This window comes from Haliotis cracherodii, unplaced genomic scaffold, assembly GCF_022045235.1.
Source record: "Haliotis cracherodii isolate W230 unplaced genomic scaffold, xgHalCrac1.p SCAF_7, whole genome shotgun sequence".
Classification (NCBI taxonomy): Eukaryota; Metazoa; Mollusca; class Gastropoda; order Lepetellida; family Haliotidae; genus Haliotis; species Haliotis cracherodii.
The window spans coordinates 44,495,012-44,512,239 of record NW_027266330.1 but is presented as its reverse complement, the minus strand read 5'-3'; the positions used below and the strand labels follow the sequence as shown (position 1 = coordinate 44,512,239).

General features: G+C 37.4%; 3 protein-coding genes across 4 annotated transcripts in view; 2 read left to right on the top strand and 1 right to left on the bottom strand.

The window, feature by feature from the left end:
* Positions 1-17,228, top strand: part of LOC139447548 (RCC1 and BTB domain-containing protein 1-like) — a 197,052-nt gene that overhangs the window by 91,402 nt on the left and 88,422 nt on the right. The gene's annotated exons all lie outside the window — the stretch shown is intronic.
* On the top strand, positions 4,393-6,858 carry LOC139448378 (uncharacterized). The gene is made up of 4 exons (XM_071229922.1): positions 4,393-4,539; positions 5,671-5,803; positions 6,111-6,258; positions 6,520-6,858. The coding sequence occupies exons 1-4, from the start codon at positions 4,393-4,395 to the stop codon at positions 6,689-6,691; spliced, it is 600 nt and encodes a 199-aa protein (XP_071086023.1). The 3' UTR covers positions 6,692-6,858.
* LOC139448387 (putative nuclease HARBI1) lies at positions 6,939-9,009 on the bottom strand. The gene is made up of 3 exons (XM_071229930.1): positions 8,279-9,009; positions 7,660-7,768; positions 6,939-7,157 (listed from the first exon to the last, which is right to left on the bottom strand). The coding sequence occupies exons 1-3, from the start codon at positions 9,007-9,009 to the stop codon at positions 6,939-6,941; spliced, it is 1,059 nt and encodes a 352-aa protein (XP_071086031.1).

Sequence of the window (17,228 nt, the reverse complement as noted above, 5' to 3'; positions counted from 1 at the left end):
GTGTGCTCCTATGGTAGTAGTGCCTAAGCCTCGAGGGGATGTCAGGATATGTGTGGACTTACGTCGTTTGAATCAGTCTGTGCAGCGGGAACGTCACATGCTTCCCACAGTTGATCACACTCTAGGTCAGTTAGCTGGTGCAAAGATCTTTTCGAAGATAGACGCTAACTCAGGATTTCATCAAGTGAAGCTGACTGAGAGATCCGCACTGTTGACAACCTTCATGACTCCTTTCAGGAGATATTGCTATAAGAGACTCCCATTCGGAATAACTTCCGCTCCAGAATACTACCAGAGGCAAGTGACGAAAACTCTTGATGGTTTGGATGGAACAGCTGGCATCATGGATGATGTGATAATATATGGTGCTTCTGGAGAGGAGCATGATAAACGTTTAAAGAACACTCTGACAGCTTTTCGTGAAGCTGGCATCACACTCAACCAGGATAAGTGTGAATTTGGAAAGTCACAGATCCAGTTCCTAGGACAAACTGTGAGTGCCAAGGGAATCGAAGTCAGTGAGGACAAAGTCTCAGCAATCAAAGACATGCCAGAACCTAAGAATGTAGGCGATGTCAGGCGCTTTCTTGGAATGGTCAATCAACTTGGAAAGTTTGTCGTCAATCTAGCTGATATGACAAAGCCACTCAGAGATCTTCTCAACAAGAAATCTGTCTGGACATGGGATAAGCCTCAACAAGAATCATTCTCTCGGATCAAGCAGGCCCTCAGTAGCAGTCCAGTGCTAGCACTCTTCAATCCGAACTTACCAACCAAGGTTACAGCTGATGCATCTTCGTTTGGTCTTGGTGCAGTCCTCACTCAGAAGACCACAAGTGGCTGGAGACCAGTCATGTATGCATCAAGGTCCCTCTCTGAAACCGAATCACGCTATGCCCAGATAGAAAAAGAAGCGTTGGCGCTGACTTGGGCGTGTGAACGATTTCAGGACTTTCTTGTTGGTATAGACTTTCTTCTCGAAACAGATCACAAACCTCTCGTCCCTCTGCTAGGTCTGAAGGATCTTGATCAACTCCCTCCAAGGATCCAAAGATTCAGGATGAGACTAATGAGGTTCTCCTATACCGTCGAACATGTGCCTGGTCGTGATCTCTATACAGCTGATGCTCTATCTCGAGCTCCAGTAGCATCTCAATCTAGTTCAGACAAGACTCTTGAAGCAGATGGACAAGTGTATGTTGAACACATTCTCCATTCTTTTCCAGCTTCAGATCGGAGACTGGAAGAAATCAGACTTCATCAGAAAGAGGATGACATCTGCAGGGAGATCACTCGATATTGTCTGGAAGGATGGCCTGAAAAACACATGATCAAAGGCATTGCTAAACACTATTGGCCTTATCAAGCTGAACTTACCATTCAAGATAATCTCTTGCTCTGTGGTGAAAGGCTTGTGATTCCTGAATCACTAAGGCCAACTATCCTGGAAAAGCTTCATGATGGACATCAAGGCATCACAAAGACTCGTGAACGTGCAAAGCAATGTGTTTGGTAGCCAAATTTAAGCAAACAGATCGCTGAATTTGTGTCAAAGTGTCATGTGTGCTGTAAGAAAATGGACAACCACCCTGAACCATTGATAACTTCTGAAACTCCTGAAAGACCTTGGCAAAAAGTTGCCTCTGATCTCTTTGAGTTTAAAAAGAACCAGTATGTTCTTGTGGTGGACTATTACTCCCGTTTCATAGAAATTGTCCGACTGTCAAGTACAACTTCAAAAGAAGTAATCAACTCGCTTAAAAGTATCTTTGCAAGACATGGTGTGCCAGAGACTCTAGTTTCTGACAACGGTCCTCAGTACAGTGCTTCAGAGTTTGACAACTTCAGTCGAGACTATGGTTTCTCTCATGTTACCAGCAGTCCTGGACATGCATCTGGGAATGGAGAAGCTGAATGCGCTGTGCGCACTATAAAGACTCTGTTACATTCAGCAAAAGATCCGTACTCGGCTCTTCTCAGCTACCGATCAACCCCACTCAGTTGTGGTTACAACCCAGCTGAACTGCTGATGTCAAGGAAACTGCGCACAAAACTGCCAATCATGAAAAAGAAACTTGAAGTTCATCCACCTGTGAAAAAAAAGTTTGTAAACTTTGAGAAACATCAACAGCAAAAGCAGGAATATAACTTCAATCGTCGCCATGCTGTGCGCTCACTTCCTGTTTTGCAAAGGGGAGATATTGCATGGGTACCAGACAGGAAAGAAACAGGTATTGTGCTCAAACAGCTAAGTCCTCGGTCTTACCTCGTAAAGACTGACGATGGAACCTATAGGCGGAATAGACGTGACATTAACTTGTTACCAAATGTTCCTGAAAAGCAAGTTCCGAATGTGCCTGAAAAAGAACACTCACCTGAACCAAATCCTCATCCATGTCTGAAACAAACAAATGACTCCTCAGTTTACATAACACGATCTGGCAGAGTCTCAAGAAAGCCAGATAGATACTAAGACTTTCTCTCATTTAAAGTTTGACAAGTGAGTCAGTATTCATTGTGTATGGGTGAGAGATTTATTATTCTGTAACCCTGAGGTCTTGGGTATGCTAAAGCTGTGTTCACAATGATGTGTGAGTGAATCTTGATTTGTTTTGTTTATATGCATTATAATGTTTCATTGTCAAGGCACAGTTGAAAGTATTGTTAACTTGCTTTCTCCTGGAAGGGGAGATGTAGTGGTATGCACAAAGGGAGACAACAACAGTTGTCATGATGTAGCCCCCACGAATAAACGTGTCTCAAACAAACTCCTGCATCCGTCCTGATTTTGAAGGAATAACTAACATAACAGATTTCACTTGGGGAAGATAGGAGGTGTGTGAACATCTTCTAGCAGAAAGGATCTCATTAGTCTTTAGAATGGGATGGATTCAGATTAAGAGTCTGTTATGTTGTAGTATAGAGTGAAGAGCTGATCTGTAACCTTCTGTCGCCCCATATCTTAACTTTTTTTCCTGACATAGATGTAGTAGAAAAAATCATTATCATATTGTATATATTGTATTAGCTATAATCTCTTGTCGTCTTCTCCACTGGACAAACTTATCCCATCTGTTGTCATATATAAGGGAGGATGAAGGTCTCCATGATCTTGCCACAGCTTCCGAAGCAAGAACAGAGTACCCTGATATCTGCATTTTGTGTGAGAACTTCCAGGCGTTTAGATGTAGGCTGGACTGGATGTCGTGGAAAAAGTTGGACTTGGGCTGACTTAACAGATCTCGACGGAGAGGTAACTAGCGAGGTTCTTCCATTAGTAGACTTAATAATCTGGGGAACCCCTTTCTGCAGGTCTAGATTGGTGATATGAGGATTATCATGAAATCCCTCTCCTCCACCTTGTGGATGACCTTGTCTAGGAGAAACCATGGTGGGAATGCGTATGCAAATAGATCCTTCCAATCCATCAATAGCGCATTGACCTGGTGAGCCCTTGTGACGGGAACTTGACCGACATAAGCCGGAGTTGATGGTTGTTATAGGTGACAAATAGATCTTGTTGTGGTGTGTCCCATAATGTGGTTATCCAAGCAAAATCTGAGGATGTAAGATCAATTCTGTTGCCACTATTATCCCTTGGAGGGAAAGCTGTCGGCAAGGATGTTCAGTTTCCCGGGAATATGTCTCGCTTCCATCCGATAACTGATGTTGATTCTCTGTTGTGTCAGGACATGACAAAACGTGAAAACTGTGTTGACAGCGAACCAATGCCAAAGCCCTGGTAGACGTATAGGCACACCCGTTCTGTATCAAGGAGAGGTCGTGGGAAGATTTCAACAATGTATCGTGTAGGATAGGTTGAATATAAAAAATTACTTGGTCTGAAAGATTGTACTGTACGAATCTCTTGGGCTTTGCATTAGCGTTCCCATTGTTAAAATAGGGCATGATGGTGCATGATGTCTCGTTCACTGTGTGTGCAGGCATCAGATGTCCACTGTAATTGTGATGTACAGTGACCGGCATCTGGTCGAATGGCTGTAGTGTTACGCATAAGTGATCATGTAAGTCGGTCTGTACAAATATACTGCACGGATTCCACTAAGTCAGTTGACCTGGGGCCGTATTTATCAAACAGCTTAGTTTTGACTTAGGAAAAAGATTCAGTTTCTGAAAAAATTACTTAGCCAAGCCAAAAACTTAATTTGGTATTAACGAAACGTCTAAGTAAAAAACTTAGCTAAGTCTGCCGTGAGAAACTAAGTCGATTTCACCGAATGCAAACACGTGATCACTAAGGACCATCTCAGCTATTTTTTAGCCTACCAGTGGAACTCTTTTTACTAAGAAAGAGAAAAACATCATCGGGGAATTCCCAGACAGTGCAGACGATAATAAACACCGCTGCGAGCTCCAAGATAGGCCCATGTCATGACCGAAGACGCGAAAAAGAGACGGCCAAAGTTTACCAAAGAAGAATCGTTACTACTAGCAGAGCTGGTGGCATCAAACAAGGTGGTGATTGAAGGAAAGTTTGGCCCCGGCATCACCTCCTTGAAGCGACAGGAGGCGTGGCAGGTACGTGAGGTAGTGAGTGTTTTTTTTTTATGGGTTTTGAGAGGTTTAGCTGCTTACATCATTAATTTTACATACATATGTAGCAGACAAGGCCGTAATGCGTATCAAGGAATGCATGTGGTCGAATAATAACCAAGTCGTTTTCCAACCTTCCATCATCACACTTCGTAAGTCCAGTACCACGGGAATGATATATTTTGGTCATATTTAGACACTGAGACCCAAACAATTATTTTTGTCTTTTTCAAGTTGCACTGTGGTTTGTATCTTCATCGGGGGTAGGCCTATTGTCTGTACCCCTAACAATTTTTACCCAAAACTTTCGGTGATTTTGAACCCAAACCAGTAGCCTAGATCTATGTCATTTTGTACTCCTTTTGGAGCATTTGCATTAGCTTCTAAAGTATACATTAGTCCTAGGCCTCATGTTAGTATCCTAAAGTTACATTACTATCACTTTCATGTCAAAAGCATACAATTAAGTTAGTTTAACTAATTTAACAATAACTTATTACAGGGTCAAGATGTCATTTCCATATCAAGACCAATCAATGTGTTCCTATGCATTAATTAGTAATAAATATATTGTGATGGATCTCATACAGCCTCGATCTAGTGCTGCAAAGTCATATTATGAACTTGATGAAATGTTATAATATGTAACGCACATATACTCTTGTTTACAATATTAATGTAAAACATATATGACAATATACTGAAATATGAATGATATTATTTTCTTAGTAACACAGTCCCATATAATTTTGGGTCTAAACAGCTTTGCTAAAACTGGGCTTTGGATACAAAATATGATACATATCGCAATACTCAGTTCATGATACAATATGTATCACGATACATAATTCACTTCAATTTTTATATTTCAATGGACATAAAAACTATTAAAGGCTTAAAACATCATGAATAATTGGTCCCATGTTTAAAAATAAAGATATCTCTTTTCAATCAGTACTTTATTTCAGAAATCAATTTGAGTGTTAATACCACAAGGACAGAAATTAAGTGTTAAAACTGTGTACAATGTACAGTGTGCATATAGCATGATTTAATACTGACAAAAATTATTAATGTAATTTGATGTGTTTTTCATTTGAGTTGTTTATATTGCAGATGATTACAGACACCCTCAATGCAAGCTTAATGAACAAGAGGACCAAGGAGGAGGTTGAAAAGAAATGGAAAAACCTGAAGAGCCAGTCAAAGAAAGCCTTTTCTAATTTCAGGCAGCAAACCATTGCCACTGGTAAACATACTTATGGCTACATTAGTTAAGTTATTAAATAGTTTTGATAAAAAAAGGTGACCTAAAATGAAAAAGTTAATGTGAAAGTGGAAAAAGGATATTGTCATTCCTTCACAGTTATTATTAAGACCTACATTGTAACTTGTTGCTGTATATTAAGAGTATAATTATACCAACACAAACCTATCTCAATGTTTGAAGGTCAAAAGAGTACTTGTCTCTATATTGTGTTGGTTTTGGGATAATATGTTTCTAAATACTATAACACCATTCACACTATAATCTATACTGCTTCTTGCACTTACAGGAGGCGGTCCACCTCCCATCCCTGTAAGTCCTGTCACAGATGCAGTTGTAGAGGCCATAGGGAGGGACAACATGTCTTTGACAGGAATATCCAACTCCTGTGATTCAACAGCCCTACAACTGCTTGATGTCATGACATCAAGAGAGAGGTACAAATGACATAAATGTTGATGTTAATCATTTTGATATTGTACTAACATTATTGCATCACTTAGTATTTCATGTTTGTCAGCTTTGTTACATACTCCCCAAAATATATTTATGAAATCAAAATTTAAAGTATACTTCTTTAAAGTTCTTTCCCAATGTGTCTGCCACAGGCAGTCAGTTTGCAATTATTGACAAGTCTCTGTATAAAAACAAAACACAAGGCTCCGAATACACAAATAATGTATATATATTTCTTTCAGCGGTGAAGTTGAGGACATGGCCAATGTGTTCCACGTGCCAGAGAGGACTTGCCAGTGCCAGAATCAGACTTCTATGGAAGCATTAAACAAAGAAAAACTTGTATTAGAAATTGAATGTTTAAAATTAAGAAAAGAGTATCTAACAAAGAAAATTTACAAAGTAGAAGAATAGACTGTAAAGCTCATGTCACGCAAGTGGGGACCGACCATTTGATATTTGCTTGGGGGTAGGGGCTAGTATTATATTTTGTATCAAGATTAGATAGTTTTTCAGCTACAGACACAGATATCGTTTTATTTGAAAATATGAGCTAAATGTTTTTAGAAAAACACCTTGCAACAATGTATTTTTCCCACCCAGCCCCGAATATCAAATGGGCTGTCCCTTAGGAAAATTTTAATTAATACTAAGCGCATACTTAAGAGTGCCAAATAATAGTAGCAGGAAATAACTTACATGGGAAGTAGGTGATTGCAAACTGTTCCCTATATCTCAACCCTGTTGCTGCAGGTGCAATGGCTGATAGACCTTGCATCTGTGCCCTTAGCTGTCCGGATTGGCTGTTTCCATGTACAACTGGCATCGGCACATTCCTGTCTTTGCTGATGTTATGCAGCACTGCACAGGAAGTTATTACCTAGAAAAATGCATATTCAATACCCTTTCATGAACTGATGTGGCCTTAATCTAATGACAAATATTTCTAGAATGTGTTGAATTTGACAAAGAGTGAAATGTATGGTCTGTATTTCAAATATGTTATACTATGTACTGTTTGATCTCAGATATATTTGCCTAAAAGTTTTCCCTTAAGCTAGATATAAAATAAGTCAAAAGAAAATGAATATTGAACATCAATACAGATACAGATTATGAAATTGCGTTGACTTTTTTTACAATAACACATGACAGTGAGTGAGTGAGTTTAATGTCATATTGATGAAATGTTACAGTCTTCATTGAATAAAAAATTAATGTTCACCGTATTGTGTTTGTTTATTTATCAACCTACAGTATATCTAGTCCTGACAATAGTAATGTGAAAAAGAAATAATTCCATTAAAGTGTAAGTCTATGAAGACTCCATTTTTTACTGAAATTGAATAAAAAGAAATGAAAACATTTTCTAATTTCTATACCTTGCAAGCCTTCTGTGGGGAAAGTCTGATTTCCCCATGTAAAACATGAAACCGCCGTTTCAGCTGCCCAATTCCCCTCTCCACACAACTCCTTGTTTTCTTATGTGATCTGACAATTGCAATGAATAATCATTATTAGCAGATAATCATATAAAATTTAAATTGGGAGTATAAGAAAAAGAAGTACACATTTTGCTATGTTCTCAGCGATAGAAACTAACATTTTCAATCCATTCGTCATTATAATGACAATATATTGCAAACCCCTTAATATTGCTGTTTCTTGTTATGTGTGTGGTTATATTTCATAGAATCAATCAATCAATCAATCAATCAATGCAATTTGTTTTCATACATAAAAGAGAAGTGAGATAAAATAATTATTATTTCTTTCTGATGAATATATAATCATACATATTTTTTTACCTGATTTGCTACTTACATAATTTTACGACACTTAAGTAGGAATTAAACGGAATGATGCCTGAATAATACTTTACAGCAAATATGTGTAACTCTTCCATTCCGTTTTTAGGTTTGAGATAGTATTCTACCTAACCAGGGGAAGTCACTCTATTGCTGAGTGCTCGTAGTGAACTGAACGAAGTAATATTTATACCTGTTGTAGTTTGTCTGTGGTCCTTGGAGAGGACGCAAAAATCGTGTTAGGATCCATCTCCGACAAGGGTAGCCACTGTCTCCAAGCAGATGACAACTTACTGGTAGCCGGTTCCCCTCAAACATCCGACATAACCCACTTGTTGTCAAAATGCGGGAGTCTTGTGTTGAGCCAGGCCAACGTGCAACAATGTCGATTATACGATCGTCACTGTCAAACACTATTTGTGTATTTACACCATGGTAATTATGCCTGTTGACAAATTCTTTCTCATTAACTGATGGGGCCTGAATCTGAATGTGGGTGCCATCAATTACCCCAACAATACCCGGGAAATTGGCAGTCTGATAGAAGCGCTGTTGATGGCGTCTTATTTCTTGGGGTTGTACAGGAAAGGTAACAAATCTACGAAGGATACGGTGACTTGTGAGGGAGTCAAGCGTTTGGAAAATCACCCGAGAGAGAGTGGGTTGGCTCAGACCATGGTCATCACCATTACACATTTGAAATTTGCCAGTGGCAAGATAACGCAAAGTGACAAGCACTTTCGTAACGCAGGAGACGGCACAACTCCGCTGTGTTATGGGACTCAACTCCTGCTCAAGGATATCACAGATATAAACAATACTGTTCCTATCAAATCTGTACCGCTGTATCAGTTCATTGTCATCTAATGAATGTAGTATATCTCTTCTCTCATTAAATATTCTTGAATTGCGTCTGGCAGCCATTTTAAATGACTTAAGTCAAACATACATGATTTAAGCCTAGCAAGGTGAGTCTTAATAGTTAAGTCAGAAAATGACAAAACTTAAGTCTAAGTCTTTTGTTAAATATGACTTAAGTTTTTCCACTAAACTGAAGTAAAAAAACAAGAAAACTAAGTTTTTTTAACTGAATTAAGTTTTATTTATGACTTAAGTTGTTTGATAAATTGGCCCCTGATTACAGTAAAAGTGTTTACAGTCAGTCTAGACACGTGACATGTAATTCTTCCTGCACAGTAAACTATAATCCCGTATGTTGAGTTGACTAGTTTCAAGCTCTACACGTGGCAGACCAAAGGTGTGTCCGAGTTCTGAGTAGGAACTGTGATGTTGCCAGTGTAGGAGCAAGTTGATCTCCATGATAGAAGTTACGATTCTTATTCTCATGTCGGTAGTATTCTTTTTTTGAACCATGAATACAGGAGAATAAAACCTTGGCCTTATTGGTCTCCACTAGCCTCCTAATGTCTGGATTCTTTAGTAGTATCCTGACAGCCAGATCTGCTGGCGCTAGCTTGGCTCTGACTAGATGAAATCTGCGTCCGACGGATTGAGATTTTCAAGATAGGATGCATGTTTCTTGAAATCCAGTTGAATCCTGAAATGACTGACGCTTGTCATATCTCCGACTTGGTTGGAACGAATCCTACCAGGTGGGGGGACAAACTTCTTAGGAGGCTTGTTTCGGGAAGGAACAGTTTCAAGAAGGCTGTATAAGGTTGACACGAGGGTGATTTCTATGCCTTTTACGGCCTGACTTGATTCTTATCTACATGGCAAATGTGGACTGTATACCTATCTAATAGAATATTTACAGAGCAAGTATGCCTTTTGAGGGAATTTTAGATTGTGGTAAAAATATCAAAATGGTCATATTACTACTCATATTATTATATTTGTCCCACTCGAAATGTAAATTTTAAAGTTACAGAAAACTTTGACATATTGTAATGAAAATGATCAGACATGTTCCAATGGTTGACAACTAGCCTTGTTTCTTGCACCTGAAGTTTAAGACTTCTGACATTATCAACTAAGCATGAATGGCGAAGATGAGTAAAATTAACTGATTTCTTCAAACTTCTAGAGAAAATCTAAATATCTTTGACCCAAAATGAATTTGTTACCTTATGTTTGTACTGTTTTTATCAACTTTGCCTAAAAAAAATCAGCTTCGGTCAAGACCTGCTCATAATCAAATATTAGAAAAACACTTCTCGAAAAACTCTAAAGACAGCCTCTTTGACAGAATTTATCCTACCAAGTGTTGAACTGGACAAAGTCTAATTATGTAGCTGCAATTAGTTTTCAAAACCACCTGCTTATAACAGATGTTGAGGACCTGATATACCTCTCATATACCCCTGGAAATAGAATGTCATATGATTAGATGACATGAAACATGTCAAAAACATTTGTGAACATGATAACTTAAGCATTTATGAATGGAATTTGGTGAAACTTAGTAAGTATTAACTCTAAGGTGGGATCTGAATTGCTTTAATTTCTGGTTGACCTCAGTGTAAGGTTGAAGTCGCTAGAGATCTAATTATGAAACATGATTCTAATTTCAGGAAATATCAGATTTATTCATGAAAACTCCATGCGTTTTCCAATCATTTATGATGACTCTGTAATTAACTCAATATCTGTCATATATCATGTCATGGTTGTATCAAATGTTTGGGTTACTGTGAAGGTCATTCACTCATGCGAAGACTTATAAATAATTTCATTCAGAAAATATTGGTGCTGTGATATAAAACTTCATATTTGGAACACCATCTGATGATTAGATAACATTGAAGGTCAAGGTCACTCAGTGTGAGAGGATTATTAAGGTAGGTCTCCCACATTAAGCTGACATGACTGGAATACAGTTAAAAGCGGCGCTAAACCCAACTCACTATTAAAGTAGCTTGTGTACAAGATAACTTGGGAGTATAAATATGATTGGCAATTGACAAACCTAGCATATTTATGTATGTCATATGTCAAGATTGTGCCAAGTGTCAAGGTTGTTTTGAAGGTCATTCACTCGTGAATGATTTGTAAATAGTTTCATTCAGGAAGTATTGTTAGAATGACATTGAAAGTCAAGTCACCTGATGTAATATCTTGAGCATGTATTATTGGACTTTGATGGAACTTTATTTATGTGATCTCTGGGCAGTTAATGGCTGAAATCGAAGGTCATGGTGCTTGGAAGTGCTAATAAGTTTGTTATTAAGGGAGCTGGGGGCATATGACTTTCTTTCAAAGCTGTACTGCTATTCTGAAAATTTGGGGGCATTTTGAAAAGGTGGGGATCAGGCTGCTTTTGTTGCAAACACCTTTCTAGTTCTCATTTACATGAACACATCTGATAACTATCATAATTATGTCAAAAGGTTTTGGCCATTTCTTAAATTATGCAGACCCCATTGGCCCAGATGGGTTCTTATCATATCATATCATGTCCTGTCACAGAAACGAATTCTCCAGAACCACAAGGCTTAAAAGGATGATGGCTAGAACTAGATTGAAGTTTGTTTCAGGCATCATGATCATCATTCAAATTCAGTGCTGTAGACAAGGTTGCAAACAAACGTGTCAAAGCTGGGTAAGCATGGCCAAATCATACAGTCTCAGGCTTGAGAATTGTCCTATAATGTCATAAATTACCGGGTGAAAGAATGTACAAATAAATCTCAAGCATTGTCAAAATCTAGCATTGCCATTGGTCTGTCTGTATCTATGCTAAAGTGCATCATTTGCTGTCACCGATGTCACAGTCAATAGGTACCCCACATCAGCACATACTGTCATGTTTTATTGAACTCACCACCAAAATTTGTTAGCTGAGACTGGACACTCACATATATTCATTGTACTACTTGTTGTTGATCAGCCCCTTCCCCTTTCTTCACAATGGTACACCCCAGTGGGCGGACCTCATAAATGGTCACACAGGGTTAATTGTCAGGTCACAAGTCAAGTTATCCTGGGGTACCAGTAAGTTACTCACCATAACATGAAATTCCATTAGTGTAGGAAAATAATTACTAAAAAACTATTTTCGTTGCCATCTATCAAAGAAACTTAAAATGGATTGGAATGACAGCAATTGTGAAATTTAAAGCTGTTTCAAACAAAAACTTCAAAAATTATTCACATGGCATTGATTGGTTGCAGTAATTTATTTTTGCAAGCAGCTAAAAACAAGAATTAATCAATCCCCAATCACTTTTATTGTTTTATTATAAAAATTGCTAAGTACATTTAAATGCAAGTAAATATCTTCCATAGAGGGTATTAGCTCAAATGCTATTTAATTTAGGTGTACTTGAATGCTGTGAATAATGCAAAGCAATGTGTGAGCCTTAATTAATCTCTCCTCAAAGTTTTTTCAGACATGATTTAATCAGCAGATTCCTGAAAGAAAAACTAAAATACAAATTAATTGATCATTCGATATAGCTGTAAAAAAATGTACAAGGTGGAAGAACATATGGCTTTTATTTCTTAATTTAATCTTATTCAGGAGGTGCAAAAATTGATTGATCTGTATTCATTGACCTGTTTGACCCAAGCGACTGGTAGATTGAAACTGGGCAATGAAGCCAGGCTGTTTCTGGAAATGAAAGTCCTGGAAACTACAATGAATTTTAAAGATGAAATACTCAACCCTTAGCTGATCATTTTATACCCTGGTGCGTTAGATCTTTCCAATTAATGTTCTGAGACCTGAATAATTTGCAGAATTCTCCATAGGTTCAAAATCTTTTGACTTCTGAATTAGGTTTGTAAGGCGCCTTCAGTTTGGCTTTGGCCATGTATGGTCACTATAGAAGTAAAGTGGCGTTGGAACTGTTTATATTAGTGCAACTCTCATCCTTATGCTGTTTAATATGACGACTATTCCTGTGTACATCTGAGCCTGTTTGCCAGAAGCGCTCCCTCGAGATTTGTGGTTGAATATCAAAGCATTTTGCTTGTAGCTGAAGCAGTAATGCAGCTTAATTAAGTGGGAACATGCCACTCTATCAGGAGTTGTGAATGCTGGGAAAATTTCCACTTCACTGTGTACTGGTAGTTAGTGTGGCAATTTATATATGACTGTTGAAAATTCAAGAGTGGCCTAAATTAATTTTAGAGGTTCATATTTGATTTTCTTCTTGTTATAGAAAAGAACTAGAATGATATTTTGATGGAAAAATTCTCTGTGATTATATGATGAATAGCCAAATGAATGATCATGTAGAAAAGTTGGATACAAAAAGTAGTTAATGTTATAAATATTAGGATGTGATGATCAGATGAATTTATGTATAATAAGTGGATTGGTGGAGCAAATAGTGGGATGAAACTAGTAGTCAGATATTACTGAGAGTCAGATAGAAGTGATTCCTTTGGAAAAGTCTTTATTCTTCTTTGTCATCATAAAATCTCAATTAGCAATTAGTGAAGACCTGGCTATTACAAACCCAATTCTGATTCACTCATTGAAAGACCAGAATGTGTGTGTCATTCAGTCTTGTAATTAGGCTTGATCATGGGTACATGCTCACTGTCTAATTGGATTGAATTTTGCAGAACAATATCTTACATTTATTTGAAATTTCTACAAACATTTTTGGTTTTGGTCACCTAAACTGAAAGCTCAAGTAAGCATATGTCACAGTGTACAATATGTTGTCTATCAGTCTATTTATTCATCAATCTGTCATAAAATTAACTTCTTTTCTGAATCCATCAGGTCTGTGTTGCTGAAAGCTGTAAATGTGGCCCACTAATTATTACTCAACCATTTCTGAATTTGATATGCAATAAGGCAGTGAGTGATGGGTGAAAAAATGAATGTCATGGTTTTGTCATTTTTTACCTTGACACTACCTTTCACTTTCCCATTAGTGCTAGGATGATACACAAAGTCATGACACGATATGTTATCATGATACCCACACTGTCAGCTGCTGGAGGTTCCATTGCTTCATGGTCGTGTATTGGCGCATTGCCAATTACTGCCACCATTTTGCAAAGCAGTAGTTAGACAAACTATTATGTGTCTTTTGATTGGTTGATCCATATAGAATTGTTTATAGACAGGGTGCATCAGAATTACTATTGCATACATAGCTATCATGATGCACAGAAGCTTCTTTTTTTGTGTGACATTAGTGAAAATACTCACAGCGCAGCCACAATACAAGTAACATACTAAAATGTCTGTAACATATCGTTTCTAATTTTTTCTCATATGATTTTTTAATGTTAAGTTTACACAATATACAGCTTTGCCTTTGGATAAGAGTTCAATCACATGGCCACGATATGGATGTTCACATGTGTATGAATGACACAATTTGACGTTCATATTTTTTTCCCAATCAAGAATACATACAGAAGCTTGTTTCTGATCATTAAAACCCTTTAATCTTGACCTCAGCATTTTAGCATACATTGAAAAACCTCAGAGAGTTTGACTGCATGATTGTTTACGAGTATCCTTGCTACGACCCATCCCGGTGAACAAAACAAAGAAATGCACATCCAAACTATCGTAGTATGAACTCGATCCATGTGTAGATTTACAGTGACAGTCTAAAGCAATCTACAAATTTACCTTTGTATCTAATTGACTCATCTTTATAATCACCTTTCAATGATTGGCCAATTGATCAATGATGGTCGTCAACACATGTAACTGCCACAGCTTCATTAACAACTTCAGAAATCATGTTTATAGTGTTCGTCATTTTGAGTTCTTGTACTTGATGTAAATGTGTTCCCTGGCTTTCTGAAGTTGAAGTTTGGTATATTTATTATCTTAGCAATGGCTTGACAGCTGTTGGAACACCACATGGGTACCATATGTGAAACCTAATTTTGCTGTTCAATATTTGTCATGGCATACACATGTTGTGGTCTTATTTTCTTGTGTATGTAATCGTATTGCTATTTATCTATAATACTGTTACTTGATCTGTCTTTAAACACATATGAGACGCCATCCTATTGTTTAAATGCTCCATCAATTTTAAGAAATGGAGAGTTGTCTGTCAATTATGCATTATCTTGAACCAACATTTCAATTTATTTGCACTATTTTTAAAAACATTTTGACAAGTGAATAATTTCAAATATTGTCGGAAAACATGTGTTGCCAGCAGGGTTCAAACCTGCATCATTTGATTTGAGGATGTGTAATTGTCAACCTCAGCTACGGCGACACATGACAGTACAAGCACAAGACCAAGGAGCGTCCATTCCAATTTTGAATGAACGTTGGATTGCTTTGGAAAGATCGCTCATTCCAACCTTTCCAAAGCTTTCCAAATTTCCAAACATATTTCCAACACAGGAAATGTTTTGAATGACTTGGAATGGTTTGGAATGGTTTGGAATTGTTTGGAAGTATGTTTAGAAGGAAAAAGTTAAAATATGTTTTATTAGTAATTTGAACAATAAAAAGACTATGAATTATCTATTGAGTTTAAACTATATATAATAAATGATAAACTTATCTCAAACATTCACTACTTGTCTGTCTAGCGAGGGGCTTTTACAGTCGCATTCTCCCTAAGGTGAGAGAGAGACCCGCACTTGACTCGACAAGACAATAATAGGTCTCAACATTAAGTATTTGGCTGGGTGGCAGCTGCCATTTAATTATAAAACAGACAGTCGTCAAGACGGCTCACATGTAAGTGTGCCGACATGTGCCTAAGATCATAAAATGGACAATCTTTGGTAACATCAAATTTATTGTTGTCTCACACCAGAGCTTTGAATAATTCTGTTCATTGAACAATTGGAATTCAGGAAGTTATCAATAATTGTTTTACTTAACATGAGATAAGATAAGTTGTTTACAACATAATATTATCATGTCAGGACGGACTACAGTCAAAACCATATATTTTAAAATCAATTTAATGACAGACTATGATTTCCAAGTCCCGATTATCAAATCAATGAGGTATCAGTTTCACCACATGTGCACAGACTGCCTATACTTATATTTTTCATAACTATTCTCCAGTTAAAGTCCTATCCTCTTATCAATTGATCTGTGAGAGTGATCATCAGTAACGAAACTCATTCTCATCAAAGAATACAGAACAAATGAAGAATCAGATGCATACATTTATTGCCATGCTTCATTCATCACAAAGCAGATTTACATACATTTGTGAATAGCACTTAAACTGTGATAATGAATTTTACCATTGTCCATATTAACATAATAATATATACATATATACAAAACAGGACATGCATTTAATAAATATTTACCAGAATATGGTTTTCCGAATATGTAAATGACTTCAACGTTGATATTTTCGACAAAAACAAAGTCTCCTGTCTTTTAACGTTCAGGGGAAAAGGGTTTGCTTTCACAATTGAACATTTGTTTTCACCAAAGGACAATCAAATCAAGCCAAAAACACGAAAAATACATATATATGGTTAGCGACCGTCATTATACAGCGAGGGGGGAAATTCGCCTGCTCTAACTGCCTTCACAAAAACATTCCATTCCTTAATTACCGAGGCAGCTGTGACGTAGTAGCATTACATTCGCTGCGTTTGCAGCATATAAGATGTGTAATCTGTGGAGTAACTAAAGTAATATTACGGCTGAAATCTTACTTTCATGGTTGTTTTAATAGAAAACTTTCGTTATAAAAATACAATTGTTCGTATATATGGTTTTTAGGTTTGGTTTATAAATACTGGAGAAGATTTTTATACATATAAAACTGATCGAAAATACAGTTGAACAATAGAAAAATAAAAATAGGAGTTGTGAATAGTGACAAATTTTAATTACATCACTGTGTCAATAATTATTGACTGATTCCGTCAAACAACTGTCTAACCATTTGTTGCCATGTACGTACATGTACACAGGAAGTCGGCGCTGTCTGAGGCTCCAGGTAAATAATCATCGTGGTTTTATGACGGGAGATCAGACGAACCGTGAACCAGGGGCATGAACGTAATTACACCTAAAGGTGGTAGAACCAGGGTATTGTCTCTTGAACTGGCTAATTGACTGTACATATAATTGGTAAATATATTCGTTTTGACACCCGTGTTTCATGCGCATCCCGGGTGATAAGCAGAATACAGACAAATGAGGCCCTGTGAACAGCTGAGCGTGAACAACATGGATGCCGCCTTTCGGCCGTACCGAA